Source organism: Leptinotarsa decemlineata, unplaced genomic scaffold (genome assembly GCF_025532065.1).
Source record: "Leptinotarsa decemlineata unplaced genomic scaffold, Ldec_3_MD MMD2_tig00026307_RagTag_RagTag, whole genome shotgun sequence".
Classification (NCBI taxonomy): domain Eukaryota; kingdom Metazoa; phylum Arthropoda; class Insecta; order Coleoptera; family Chrysomelidae; genus Leptinotarsa; species Leptinotarsa decemlineata.
The window spans coordinates 13,803,221-13,817,091 of NW_027412681.1; the positions used below are offsets into that span (position 1 = coordinate 13,803,221).

Sequence of the window (13,871 nt, forward strand, 5' to 3'; positions counted from 1 at the left end):
TTCAATTTGTGATAAAATTCAACATTGAATTCATTCAAACGAAAAATATATATTTCTAGTTGTTGCCCGCGGCTTCGCCTGCGTAGAATTTGTTTTGTCACATTAAGTTTCATGATGGGCCATTTTGAACAAATAGTTACAGTATTTTTTCATTCTAAAACTTTCCAACTCAAAAACTGACGAAATTTAATACAATATTAGAACCCCTTGGGGGTGCAAATTCCTGATTCCCTTTCTTGATGCTTATTTACGCTATACAAAGAACCTACCTGCATATTTGAAGATTCCAGGCTCAGTAGCTTGGGTTGAACATCAATATGAGAGCGGGCAACAGCTAATACTTTATATTTTTACTTTGAAAATACAGTTACTGAAAAACATACCAACTGCACTGAGTAATAAATAGCTTTGAGAATAGAGAATCGTTACCTATGAAGAAGTTCGCAAAACTAACACAACCGTCAACGACGTTTGCCCTCACGCATCTGCCCCCGTTCGGGTCGCGTTCTCGGCGATGGCGCTTCATTGCTTAGATCGACCCTCTAACCCCGCGCATCGTCCTCCGACGTCTTACGGTAGTGGCTCACTGCGTTGCGTCAAGTTGATCTTATCGTCATAACTTTTAAACGATTCTACCAAATTACTAAGTGTAACAGACAAACTTTTTCTGTGATGAATAATTAAAATGACAATCAAATCAATTCTCATAAGACTTTGACAGATATTCTAAAATGTACATTGTGAAAAAAGTATCCAATTTGATTTGATAGTGGCAACCATATAACAGGCAAATATATGCCATTTGAGATAAACAATCTTACGGAACATTAACTGTATATAACTCCAGGGGTATAGACAGCGCACGTCAAGATAGCACGCCAGGGAGCAAGAATTTTTTGACTTACTCAATTCTCATCGTTATATTATGACCAAAATTACACAAAACTTTTGTAAATTGTAGCCTTTATGTTATTCTGATGTATGAGCTGTATTAATTGAAAGTTTCATCTAAATCTGTTCAGTCGTTTAGGCGTGAAAGAGCCACAAACATACATCCATCCTCACAAACTCACACATTTATATTAGTAAAGATAGACAAAATGATTCCGTTTTCATAAGGGGAATCAATTCGTGAGAGAACTTCAATAATATGAAAGGGCTTGATGGTAGTACATTTTGAAAAAGATGCAAATTCAAAATGGCCGCATCTACAAAATGGCGGATTACATATTGTGTACACAAGTACTTGAATATGGGTATCAAATGACAGGGCTTGATTAGTGGAATAGTAGTACACTTGGAAAATATGCGAATTCAAGATGGATGCAGCTACAAAATGGCGGATTATATACTACCTCGTAATACTGAGGCACTAAATTAACTGAACAGAATGAGAAGGATTGAATAACAAAATTAGAAACTGAAAATTTTAAAATAAAATGGGTGATTTATTTTTATGCTGAACGGTTTCATTGAAAAGCAAAGATGATAATGATAGATGAAGTGCTGAAAACTGAAAAATAATTTGGAAAGTCCTAGATAACAGGCATTATACCACTCTCCTCAGCAATCTACGGTAATAATCTGATATAAAGATAACACAATTGTTGGGCGTAGTATTTGCAAATTAACTCAGGTTACGATGCGCCCAACGATTTGATTATTTTCTCATCTGATCGATACCGTATATTGCTGAGAAGAGTGGTGTGATGACTGCTACCTAGGACCTTCCGAATTATTCTTCACTTTTCATTACATCATCTACATCATTATACATCGTTATTATCTTTTTTTCAATAAAACCGTTTACTTAAAAAATGTTTACTTACAGTATTTTGCTTCAAATTCATATTTCTAACTGAAACGTTCCACACACTTCTGAAATTTTGAATGCTTCATGAATAATAGAATATATCTCCCATGGAACCTTGCTCAGATATATGCAGCTTCGCCTTCGAGTATACTGTAATGCTGTTAAATTCATTCGACTGATTGGAAACCCAAACATCACTAGTCTTTGGAGAATCGAAAGAAGGTTGGAAAACTGTATTCGCGAGAAATGTCCTAATCACACTTATCTTTATTGATTTCACTAAAATATACGGAAACATGAAGTTGATCATTGCTTCTTTGTTCTCTTTGACACACTGTTAACTACATTTTTAGAAAACTCTTCCTTTTGAAGAACGATGTTCTTGTGGAATTAAATCCCCAAGCTAGTTTCTATGAAGACATTCAATATACAGTGTTCAAAATGCATATTATCTCGCTACTTTTGGTGTTGTTACAGTACTTCGAGAATTTTCACACAGTGCTTGAGCATTTTCAAAAAAAACAATTCAATTCTTATTGTGATGCATATATATATTGTGATGGGTCCTCACGATGAGTTGGAACAGCTCCTATTGAGGTACATTTCATTACTTAAAAAAGTAGCGTGGGATCGGAACAGCAAGCATATTCGTAGCAGTAATTTTGATTGATGGCAATATCTGTCTATTTGAGCGGAAATTTGCCGTAGAAAAAGTTATCTACTTTTTATTGTTCTACCTCGAGGGAAGTGAAAAATCATTTCATATCGAACATATTCCATGCTGTAGCACAACATTCAAACTTTTGAATGTTTTGCGTGAACACCCTTGTAGGTTTTCCACATCACATGGAATTCTTGGTTTGAACCTCGCATAAATTAGAAACAACTTCGGAAATCCTCCCATTCGTGCTGCGCATAACAATCACCCCGTTTCGAAGGGAAACTTCTCGATCTGTCACGTCCCGCGAACAATCCCATGGAATTAACAGTAGACTTTTCAATTTCTCCTCGAAAGAGTTGAAATTTACAGCCAGACGTAATCGATGTTGTGCTGTAGTGGATGGAGTAATTAAAGGCAAGTGGAGTTTCCAGTCAACGATTGATCCTTCAGCTAGAAATCGCACTTATCAAATCAGAGATCAAACTACTCGAAGCCGCTCTCAGAAATTCACGTCAGGCACGCCTCGCATCGAAATCGATCTTAAGAATAATTTCCAGTCATTAAAGCATACCCTTGAACGTCTGTTCGATCCAATTGAGGTAAAACGTAGGAGGACTGTTATCTGATTCGTTTGAGAGAGAACGTGCAAGTAAAGCAAGTAAATAGCTTGATGTACAAGGTTCAACAAGTTTATTTGGATCACTCCATAAAAATATTGTTCGTGTGATAGTATCACTTTACGAATACATTTTTCATACACCGATATTATTTTTTTGAAGCTACCACGATTATTTGGTAATTTTTGAATGTCATTCATTTTGTATGACTTTTGAAGTCACGAATTTTGGAAGGTTTCGGGAGCATAGCTACTGTTTTTTTCTCTGAGCTTATATTATATGCAGAGGTAGATTTATAATAATTCCACTATTGTCTTCATCAAGGTAGCCTCATTCTCTGTAAAAATATTTCCATCTACCCATTTCTTTGAGGTTTCAAATCAATATTTCTTGCGACTTGCAGGTTTGTATACTCCTCCACCTAGAAGACAGATGTACATTGATAAAACAGTTACTTGTAACTAGCCCAAACATTATCCCAGTCCCGTGTTCAGTTTTCAATATGTCTGTACACCAGACGGATATTCTCATTCACTCTTCATGATTTCATTCATAGAGTGTACTTTTGTGTCATGTCGTCTATGAACATGTATAAAGTCTGTTCCTCCTTACATTACTAAATTTTCATTCTACTTCAAAGCTTTTGTTCGACCAAACCAAAGAATCATGTGTTATTATCACGGATTCAATCATCGTTAAGTATAGCTAAAACATCACATCTGGTTTAAGCCATCATGTATTATCGTAGTTATGACTGACCAGCGCCAGTGCCACCTCTGCATTCATTCTTATTTTCTTTAGACATTGGTTCCTGTTTGAAAAGGATTCAGTATCACTCCCAGATGTTTCGAATTCCTTTGACAGATGTACCTCTTTCCCTCTGGTTATAAAGGTCATAATCCTGTTATCTTCGTCTTCTTGACTGATGTAAATGTGGTATTTCAAAATAGAATTATATCAGGTCGATATTCATCGAACTACCCTGTTATAATAGTCAGTACTGTACGTTCCAAGAGACATACTAAAGCTTAGGTTGAATTTCGCCAGAAGTAAGTGGATCTATTCGATCCTCCACAGCAACCCGTAAGGGTTTATTGTGGCTTAAATCTATTCAAACTCGACCAAATGAACCCAGATTCCTAACGAAACCGATCAATTCATTTGGTGAGGGATGCTTTAGGTGACATAGTAAGAGTGTGGCTCTGCCAAAGTCTGAAAACCTGATTCGATCTGCTTTGGGACAGGCACTAAGTATAGGCTCTGCTGTTTCTTCATTTTCCAAACTGAGGCGGAGTGACTCGGACTGTCGGGAGACAGTCCGAGTCACTGCATATTATGATTCAGACGACAGTGACCTGCGGGGAGGCCTGTTACACATCGTAGATCATCCATACTGTAGTCTAACAACTGCTTGGTTTTAAGCTTCGAAGGGTATATGATCGCCTTGGAGTGAGAAAATCCGTTGCCAGAAGTCCTTGAATCTCTATGCCATTCAGGGATGCAATGTTTGTTTGGCAAAAGCTAAAGCGATGGCAATGACAGGTTCTGATCCTTTGCAAGGGATTCAGCAGCCTCATTGCCTTTCAGGCCAGTACAGCCTGAAATCCAGACCAGAGACAGTTTGATAAGTCTTTCTATTGAGGAGAGTTGTTTATGGCAATTTGCTATCAATTTAAATGTTGCTCGGTAGCCAAGAGCTTTCAGCGCCGCTTAACTGTCCGAGAATATTTCTATTGACTTCTGTATGAAGAAGGATTCAACAAATCTCTCCGCACACAATTTAATAGCATAGATTTCCGTTTAAGATACAGTGGAATAGGTCCCTAGGCAGGTTGATATATCTGTCTTGGGTCTGCGACTGAAAACACATGCACCATAACCTGAAGGTGTTTTTGATCAATCTGTGAATCAACAACTAGTTCAGTAACTAGACCATTATTATCTTCCATACGAGTGAGAACAGGACCTCAAGTCTTCAATAGGCTGCTTTCTATAGAGAAAAGACAGCTTTCTCAAACAAATCTGTGTCGAAACCTTTTTTCTGATCTCATCTATTTCCTTTTCTCAACTGGGTGCGCTGTATGCGGCAATGACTGGCATATGGCTAGGTGTTCAATAATGGAATTTAGTCATTGTGGGAGAGTACCGATAAGCTTTCAAGGAATATGAAGAAAGGCATTGGGGAACGTGGACGCAATATACTGAAGGATTACTCAGTATCGTAGCTAGAATAGGTGGAGAATGTTAACAAGTACTTTATTAGAGAATAAAAATGTAATTCAGCACAGATATCAGATACTGGGATTATTTTAGAGAGAGTAAATGAGTAGTAGAGTAAATGAGAGAAAAAGGTTCATTAATTGGGAAGTAATTGAAGTAAAGAAGTATTGAATCTGCTAAATGTCAAGTTACAAAACCCTATGAAGCATTTTCAGCTGCTATATTGAATCCAGGTGATGATGCATGCTATGAGGAAGATGCGATGACTATGGAGAAATAGTAGTAGCATGGATAGCAAGGAAGTGTTATGAAGTGGAACTATAATGGATCAAGTACCGCTAAATGAACGATTCAGTTAGTCCATGTAGCAGGCTCTGAATATCGTAAAATGATTGAACGAGGAAGAAGGGATCAGCATAAACTTATATAAATCGATCGTAGCAGTATTTACCAAGAAGATTAAAATGAAGAAAATATGAGTTCAACAACTTCGAGGTGAAGAGATACAACTATCGGTGAAGACTGAATTTCTAGAGGTGATACCTGATTCCAGACTGAACATACATTAAGACAAGTTGAAAATGAAGGATTCTCTCAGAATAGGAAAAATAGGTAGGATCAATGCTGATCAAAATGCTGGGCAAAATTGCAATCGCTGTCAGTGTCCTAATCAAATTGAATCAATGGATAGCCACGATAATATCTGAATATTGAAACTCTGCATAAATGCTTCTACATAAATTCGCAAGTTCAATTTGATATTATGACAGTGACTAAACCTCAACTCTGCCGAGACAACTCAAATGGTCATGATAATCAGATGAAACTCACTAACAATGAACAGGTACAGGGGACCTAAATTAAATAATCCACAAATGAAAACTCCACTTTGAAATCTAACAATTTATATCGGATATTAAGAAGTCTCAAAATCTGGATTGGTATAATAAGGCATCTCGTCCACTGGGAGCGGAAATCTGCGAACGCCGTTCGTACGAAATCGTGCGATGCACTTCCGGTCCATCTACCGGATTCATAGGTGAGATGGTTCTTTGGAACTAGTTCTTCAATTATTCTGATGAATAATTTTTTGCTTTGGAATTATGACTTTTGATTCATCGTCGTGAATCAGGCACAGGCGATATCGAAGAAGGCGGGAAATGTGGGTGAACCCCATTTACGCAAAAAGAAAGGAGTTCGGTGAATTTTCTCATTTGTGACATGATCTTCAAATCGACGATGATTCGAATGAGAAAAGACACATTTAATTACATAATTGTAACTACTTTCGCACTAGATCGCAGTCCCAGCAGAACGGGATCGGTTCGCAATTCGCACATAGTCGGACGGAAACTGACGAACGATACGGGTCCACGATTCGATACGGGTCCAGTGGACCGAACCATGTGTTTGGACCGTTCGTGCGTTGTCGGGCGAATTCTGACGAATCGATTTCGCAACTTATCGCAGCTTCTCGCTCCCAGTGAACGAGAGGCCAGACATTTCCAATCAAAATAGAAACAGTATTCTGACTAGTAGCAGTTCCATTGATTTCTAAAAGGATACTCGATATATAGTTATTAAATTCAGCTGAATCAAGTGAGTAGGGTGTTGGCTCTGCGGTCTCATGTCAAGGCACATTGAAATCCTATTGTAGAAAAAAACATGTTCAGATTTACATACTGTGTTTTTAATAATTTATCGTTATTTAGATGATAAAATTGGTTGAAATTGAGATTTGATACGTTCATTCAGCTGAAAATATTTCAGAAAATGATCTCCACCAATACAGCTAGGCCCAAAAATTTTCTCAGAATAGACAAAACAATTAACTGTATAGACGGTTCAATAGTTCTAGTTGTTCTCATGGCATTGATGAGATTTACTTAATGAATGGAAATTTATCGATGAAACTTCTATATCATGTGGTATTACTTTCGATATTAGACTATTTTCATTTCAGATTGTATCATCACATGCATGAAAACAAGCACTTCCTAGACATCAATTATTGATTTTTACTTAATTGCTAATAAAGACACCTTGATTCATTTCATAATTTTCAATCGTAAGTAGATCAAATCATCAATTTACTTTCTTGGTTGGTTTCCGAATTTTGCCGTGGTCTTCTTTGGTTACAATCTCCTAACGTTTCAACATCAACTGCGGCAGTCATCTTCAGTGACGTGGTCGAAGTATTTTTCTTGACGTATCAACTGAAACATTTGTAACCAAAGAAGACTACGGCAAAACCCAGAAACCAACCAAAACATTGACGTCAGCCGTGTAAGCCTACATTCTTACATCAATTTAATGTTCAAGTTCAGAAGTGGACTGACATTATACTAAATAGGGTGCTGAATATTGATGTTTCGATGAAATGTCACTTCTCTGCTCTCATCAAATGACTAGAATTTGAACTGATCATCTTGCCGAACCTAATACTCGGAATAAAAATGTTCCAGCTAACAATGTCGCACCATCAGTTGTTCGATACGGAAGTCCAATTATTTACCCTTCCTTTAAACTTCTCCCAACCCCGATCGAACAGCATTCCCGCGTATTCGTCAACCTCCCGAACAGATTCATCTCGTACACCCGAACAATACCCATCCACACAGATACAATGATTCAAATATATATACCGACCTGCGTCGCTCTCCGTCGGGACGCCCAGGCTGTTGGAGTTGTCATTGATAAAGGCCTCCGCTGAATTGGTAAAGGTCTGCGGGGAGAGGGTAAGGTCCGGACCGCTCGACGAGTCGAAGAGATCGAAGGTGGCCGTGACTGCATCGTTCCCACCTGAAACATAAAGAGGGCTCCTTTGAGGATTGCGAGGACTACTGGGGATCGTGTGTCACAGAATTTTCGGTGACTGAGACGGAGGTGTGCTTCTGGGACGGGAAACTGACAATTATTATTGCTTTTATCAGTTTGGATGGAAATATGAGGGTGACAGTTATCGTCTGGCGACTTGTTCGTGTTTATGTTGTTGCCCACGACTACGCCCGCGTAGAAATTTGGTTTGTCACATTACCTTCCGTGACAGACCATTTTGAACAATTAGTTACAATATTTTTCATTAAACCAAAACTTCAGGTTTTCAACTTCAGAACTGATGAAATTCAGTACAATTTTTGAACCTCTACTTTTCCTCCTTGGAGGTGAAAATTCCTGACTCTCTTTCTTGATACTTATATACACTATACAAAGAAACTGCCTGCATATTTCAAGATTCTAGGTTCAGTAGCTTTAGCTGTACGTTGATATAAAAGCGAACAACAGCTAGTAATTTATATTTTTACTGTTTAAAAAAAAAAAAAAAAAATCTGTTTTTCCGTTAACCAGCTGTCGCACCCCTACGAACGACAACCCTCAGAAGTCGAAACTTGTGCGAGCTAAGGATTAACGAGGTCTTACCTTTTAACGTGTGATTCCTAACGTGTGATTCCTTTTAAAACACAGTAACTGAAAAAACTATGACAAAATATGTCAAGTAATGAAAAGCTTCAAAAATGGAATTATGTTACCTATAAATAAATTCGCAAAACTAAAACACAACCGTCAACGACGTCTGCCCTCAGGCGTCTTCACACGTTCGGATCGCGTTCTCGGCGATGGCACTTTATTGTTCAGACCGCCACTCCACCCCTGCGCATCGTCCCCTTTCATCTTACAGTGGACGCGACGCGTAATGGCCTACTGCGTTGCGTCAGGTTGATATTATCGTAATATCTTTCAAACGACCCTTCCAAATTACTTGGTGTAAAAGACAAAGTTTATCTATATTATATACTCGAAACGACAAATATATCAAATTTATAAGAATTTGACAAATATTCTAAAATGTACATTGTATTTGGTATCTGTAGAGTAGGGGGGGGTGAGTGTAGACTCACAGCACTTAGGCCACATGTGATTCATTGTACATCCTCCCGAGGAGTTTTCCTCCTAGGTCATCGTCCATCCTGTCTTTTCCAGGAAGGTGAACAGGTCACTAGGAGACATCTTCTTTTTATTGTCAGGTGTTGGCTAAGATTTGCCGAATGCACCCTCTCTTTGACAACCTTGGGGTGTCTCACGGTGGCCTCCGCGAAGGTTTTGGAAGGTGCAGCGATATAACTGTCGTTGCGCGGCTTCTTCAACCTTCTTGGGGTTCCCTCCGTCGAGGTGCACAAGTGAGGGAGCTTTCCTGCAGGGGCAGCCGATTTCTGGCCTTTAGTCAAGGCGGAGCTGTTGGCGCCCGCAACAGAAAGTGCTCTTGCTGTTGGAGGTTATCTGCTATGTCCAGCCTCATTCCAAGCGGTAGATTGGGGTAGACATTTCTGTTCATCCCCAGCTATCGCCTTACATTGAGGTGAGCACTTGTGTCCAGCCTTGGGATTGGTTTTTGTTTTTGGTGTTTCCCTTGTTTCATTCATGTTTGTTCCTACGAGTAGCAAGGGAAGAATTAGTCACCTCTGGCAGAACCCCGCATTACCAGAGGTAAGCCAGTTCTTCAAGGGGATCGTTCATGACCGTATATCACCCTACGACCATTCAGATGTCGGCACGATTCCTTACACCTAAGCTTGGGTACAGTGGTTCACGGTGGCATATTTTGCAAAGGCTTTTGGGGGGTTTCAGTTCTCAGCCACCCTACTTATTTCTGCCACTGACCAGGAGTCCGGCGACCTCGTCCGTAAGACCACATTGGCTTCCCGGACAGGGCCTCCAGTCCCCTGGCCGTTTCTCCATCCGCCACCTGGGGACGCGCCCGATAGTAGCCGAACCCACAATGTTTATTGTATAACAAGTATCCAAATCAATTGTATTTATATTTAGCATAAAATGGCTACCACATAAGAGGTAGATATATGCCATCGCGGTCTGTTATTGAGAACTATTTAAGATGAACAGCCTTACATTACGGTACATTATTTTCATATAACTCCAACGATATAGGCATCGTACTTACTCAATACTTATCGTTATATTATGACCAAAATTACACAAAACATCTGTTATTATTATGATGTATAAGCTGTATTCATTTAAGTTTCATCTGAATCTGTTCAGTCGTTCAGGCGTTAAAGACCCACAAGCATACAGCCATCCTTACAAACTTACACATTTATAATATTATTATAGAGTATAGATATAGATTATCATAATTTCAATGTTTGAACATTGCTAAGCTAGCTTATCGCATGCTTGATAAAATACGTATTGCAACAAATCTGTCTTTCTCCAGTGTAGAACGTGTGTAGAACAGGTTCAAAATTGTTATTCTGGCATATTCGTTTTGCCACGTTTTGCTTCACACGCGAAATATGATTATTTGATGATTTTAATGATCATAGTATCGTATGGCTCGAATTTCCAAAAATCATTGTTAAGTAAGAGATGATACTTTGAGTGAAATCTCATCTGGATTATTAACAGACTAACATTGACTCTAAAAAATTATGATAATGTAATGCTCGTGAATTCAGATACGGCTACTCTAGAGACTGGACCATTCATTTCAAAGGATGATTTTGAACAACAATATACATGCTATCGGTATGGAATTTAGGATACACAAACGTGTAATAGTTCAACAGTTCATCTGAATGAAAAAAAAAATCAAAAAATACGAAGGGGATGGGCAGCTCGTGGATGGAAACACCCTGCATATTTAGATACGAGAGTGGTCTAAAAAGTTTCCGACCTCAACATGAAGGTAGCAGCACTCGTAAATAAAAGCTAGTGAATTTCATTGTTCATCTGTTGACAGTTACTCACCAAAGATTCAGCTATTCTGAACGCGCAGTTGTAATGTAACAGTTGTTTTTGTGAGTTGATGTGAATGTTTTCATGGAAACGGAGAAAATCGAGTATCGAGTTGAATATTTGTTTTTGATAGGAAAAATGCCTACGCAAATGAAAGATTAGTGGATTTTATGTATGGGGACTCTGCAACATCATACTGAAACTATGGGCAGCTGAATTTAAACGTGGCCGCAAGAGCTTGGAAGACGATGAACGTTCGAGACTGCAATTACCAACGGAAACATTGCCGACGAAAAGTTCACCAACACCGCCACCCCAAAAACAACGAGACGACTAGACCAACCTCCACTCCCACCCTACTTAGTAAACCTAATACGAAATAAACGAAAGCTATACAGAACGTACGTACAAACCAGAGACCCAGCACTCAAAACAAAATGGAACAGGCGAAACGCACGAACACGCCTCCTCATCAAGCTTTTTATTCAGAGGAGATGGAGAGAAGAGACTAGGACGGCGCAGCATTCTTGAATGAGTGCAAAATCTTAACAAGGCAAAAACAAAGAACCCCCAGACATCTTATGGTGAACGGCAATACGATCTCCAACCCTATGGAAAAAACAGAAGCCTTCCGTGAACCACTTAAACAAACATTCAAATTGCTGACTGACGCCCACTTCGACGCCGAACACTCAATCGACATTCAGCAACAATTTGCCACACACCTAGGCAGACACCCAGGACCAATCCCTCTGACTAAAACTGCCCCCTCCGCTCCCTAATCAGTGAGGAAAATATCCTCAACGCAATTCAACACAGAAAAAACAATGCCCCAGGACTCAAACCACATAACAATCCCACTAATCCCGAATCCTATCGACCAATTAGTATTCTAAGCTACATAGGGAAAGTACTGGAAAGACTACTAACCAACAAACTCAATTACGTCCTCCAAGAAAACAACATCATCCAACCATACCAACATGGCTTCAGACCGGAACACTCAACACAAAACGCCCTACAGTCGGCACTGTCGCAGTCCTAATCGACATACAAAATGCTTTCGATAAGGTCTGACCTACATGGGGGTTATCTTCACGAGAAACCTCAACTGGAAAGCCGACCTGAGATATACCTTTGACAGAGTCAGGAAAAGAGCAAACCTCCTAAAATCCTTGAGGGGCAAGCTCGGAAGATGCGACAGCAAAACACTATCACACACCTACAAGACAAACATGAGACCGATCAATTACTATAGAGCCATGATCTACTGCGCAATCCCCCCGAGACTAATACACCGCTTACTAACCACAGAGAGGAGAATAGTACGAAATGTATACAACCTTCCTTACCTATTCCCCTCCAACGAACTATATAACACCCTAAAACTAACCCCTATAAATTTGAAATCTCAGGAACTCCGAGGCGAATACATCACCAGAATAATCAGAAGCAGCAACACCACCGACGTTGAGACACTGGCCACCCCCTGGACGCGCTGCGGGGGCCCAAGGAGCACTCGCGGGGAAAAGCTCCCAGGTTCCTAGGAGCCCTGTAGGATATCCTGAAGCGGTTCCAGGACATCCTTGAAGAGTTCCCGCTGGCGAGCAGGTAAAATACAGCTCACTACCAGAGGAGGTTAGTTCTCAGCTTGCACAAGTTAAGAAACTTGTGCAAGCTGAGAACTAACGACGTCTCACCTTTTAACGTATGATTCCCAACACCGGACAACCTCACTAAGGATAACCCAACCCATACATAAAAACAGCAGCGCCCAAGAAACAAGACCCACTAACTCGACCATCATAGGACAAAAGCACTATAACCATACATAAACACCCAACAGCAAGGACTAGATCAAGCTACATACGAATAGAATTATTATCAAAGACCATCGTACACCTTGGGGGGAAACAATACCACTCACAAGAGGCTATGACAGTAATTAACTAATTCCGTAGTGAGTATGAGAACAAACTCTGACAGATCTGATCACCGAAACTGTAGAGAAAGCTCTATTTATAGCTATTATTGTTAGAGAGGAATACGTCCGGTACTAACTTGAACAGTTTTGCAATAAATATGATCTTGCAATAAATCTATATTGTTCATTTGTCATACCAATACACCAAGTTGAAATTATGAATTAAAAATATATCATAGGGTAGGGTTGCCTGGTAGGTTGAAATGGGTGATTTGTTTCATTCACTCAATACACGCTATGTGAAACGGTTGTTCAAACCGCAAGGTCGGACGATCGATTTTCACTTCTTATTGTCCAACCCGTGTTAGAAATCACACGTTGAAAGCTAAGACCTCGTCAGTCCTTTGCTCGCACAAGTTTCGACTTTTTAGAGTTGTCGTTCGTAGGGGGAACGACAGCTGGTTAACGGAAAAACAGATTTTAACAGAGATATTTCAACCTCTGATACTCTAAAATTTTGTAAATCTGAATTCAAAAGTTGAAATTTTCAAGACAAATGCCTTGGTTTCTTATAATCGTAATACATCGTAGACCAAAGAATATGTTCGTTAGATATCACAACGTTCTTATTTACCCGAACATATTTTATAATATGCAGTTTCGCTCAGGATATCCGGATTTCCATCATCAGATTTCCTTCATATCCGCGGAAGAAACAAACCTCCTACCTTCTCAATCCGAATTTGTTTCGCTCCATATCCCCAACAAATGTCTTGAAAATAGGTCGGGAGTATACGATTAGTGACCTGAAAGTAATAGAAAGTTTCGGAACTGAATTTTAATAACTTCTATGGCATTCGTATCGCTGAACGAATATGACAT

General features: G+C 39.4%; 1 protein-coding gene across 7 annotated transcripts in view; it reads right to left on the bottom strand.

Annotated features, from left to right (window-relative positions):
- The window catches only part of LOC111504836 (uncharacterized), a 1,217,253-nt gene that overhangs the window by 236,658 nt on the left and 966,724 nt on the right, over positions 1-13,871 (bottom strand). For all 7 annotated transcript variants that reach the window (XM_074181149.1, XM_074181148.1, XM_074181147.1 and 4 more), the window contains one exon: positions 7,961-8,113. In XM_074181149.1, the coding sequence (XP_074037250.1) occupies positions 7,961-8,113 (153 nt within the window). The remainder of the gene's footprint in view (positions 1-7,960; positions 8,114-13,871) is intronic.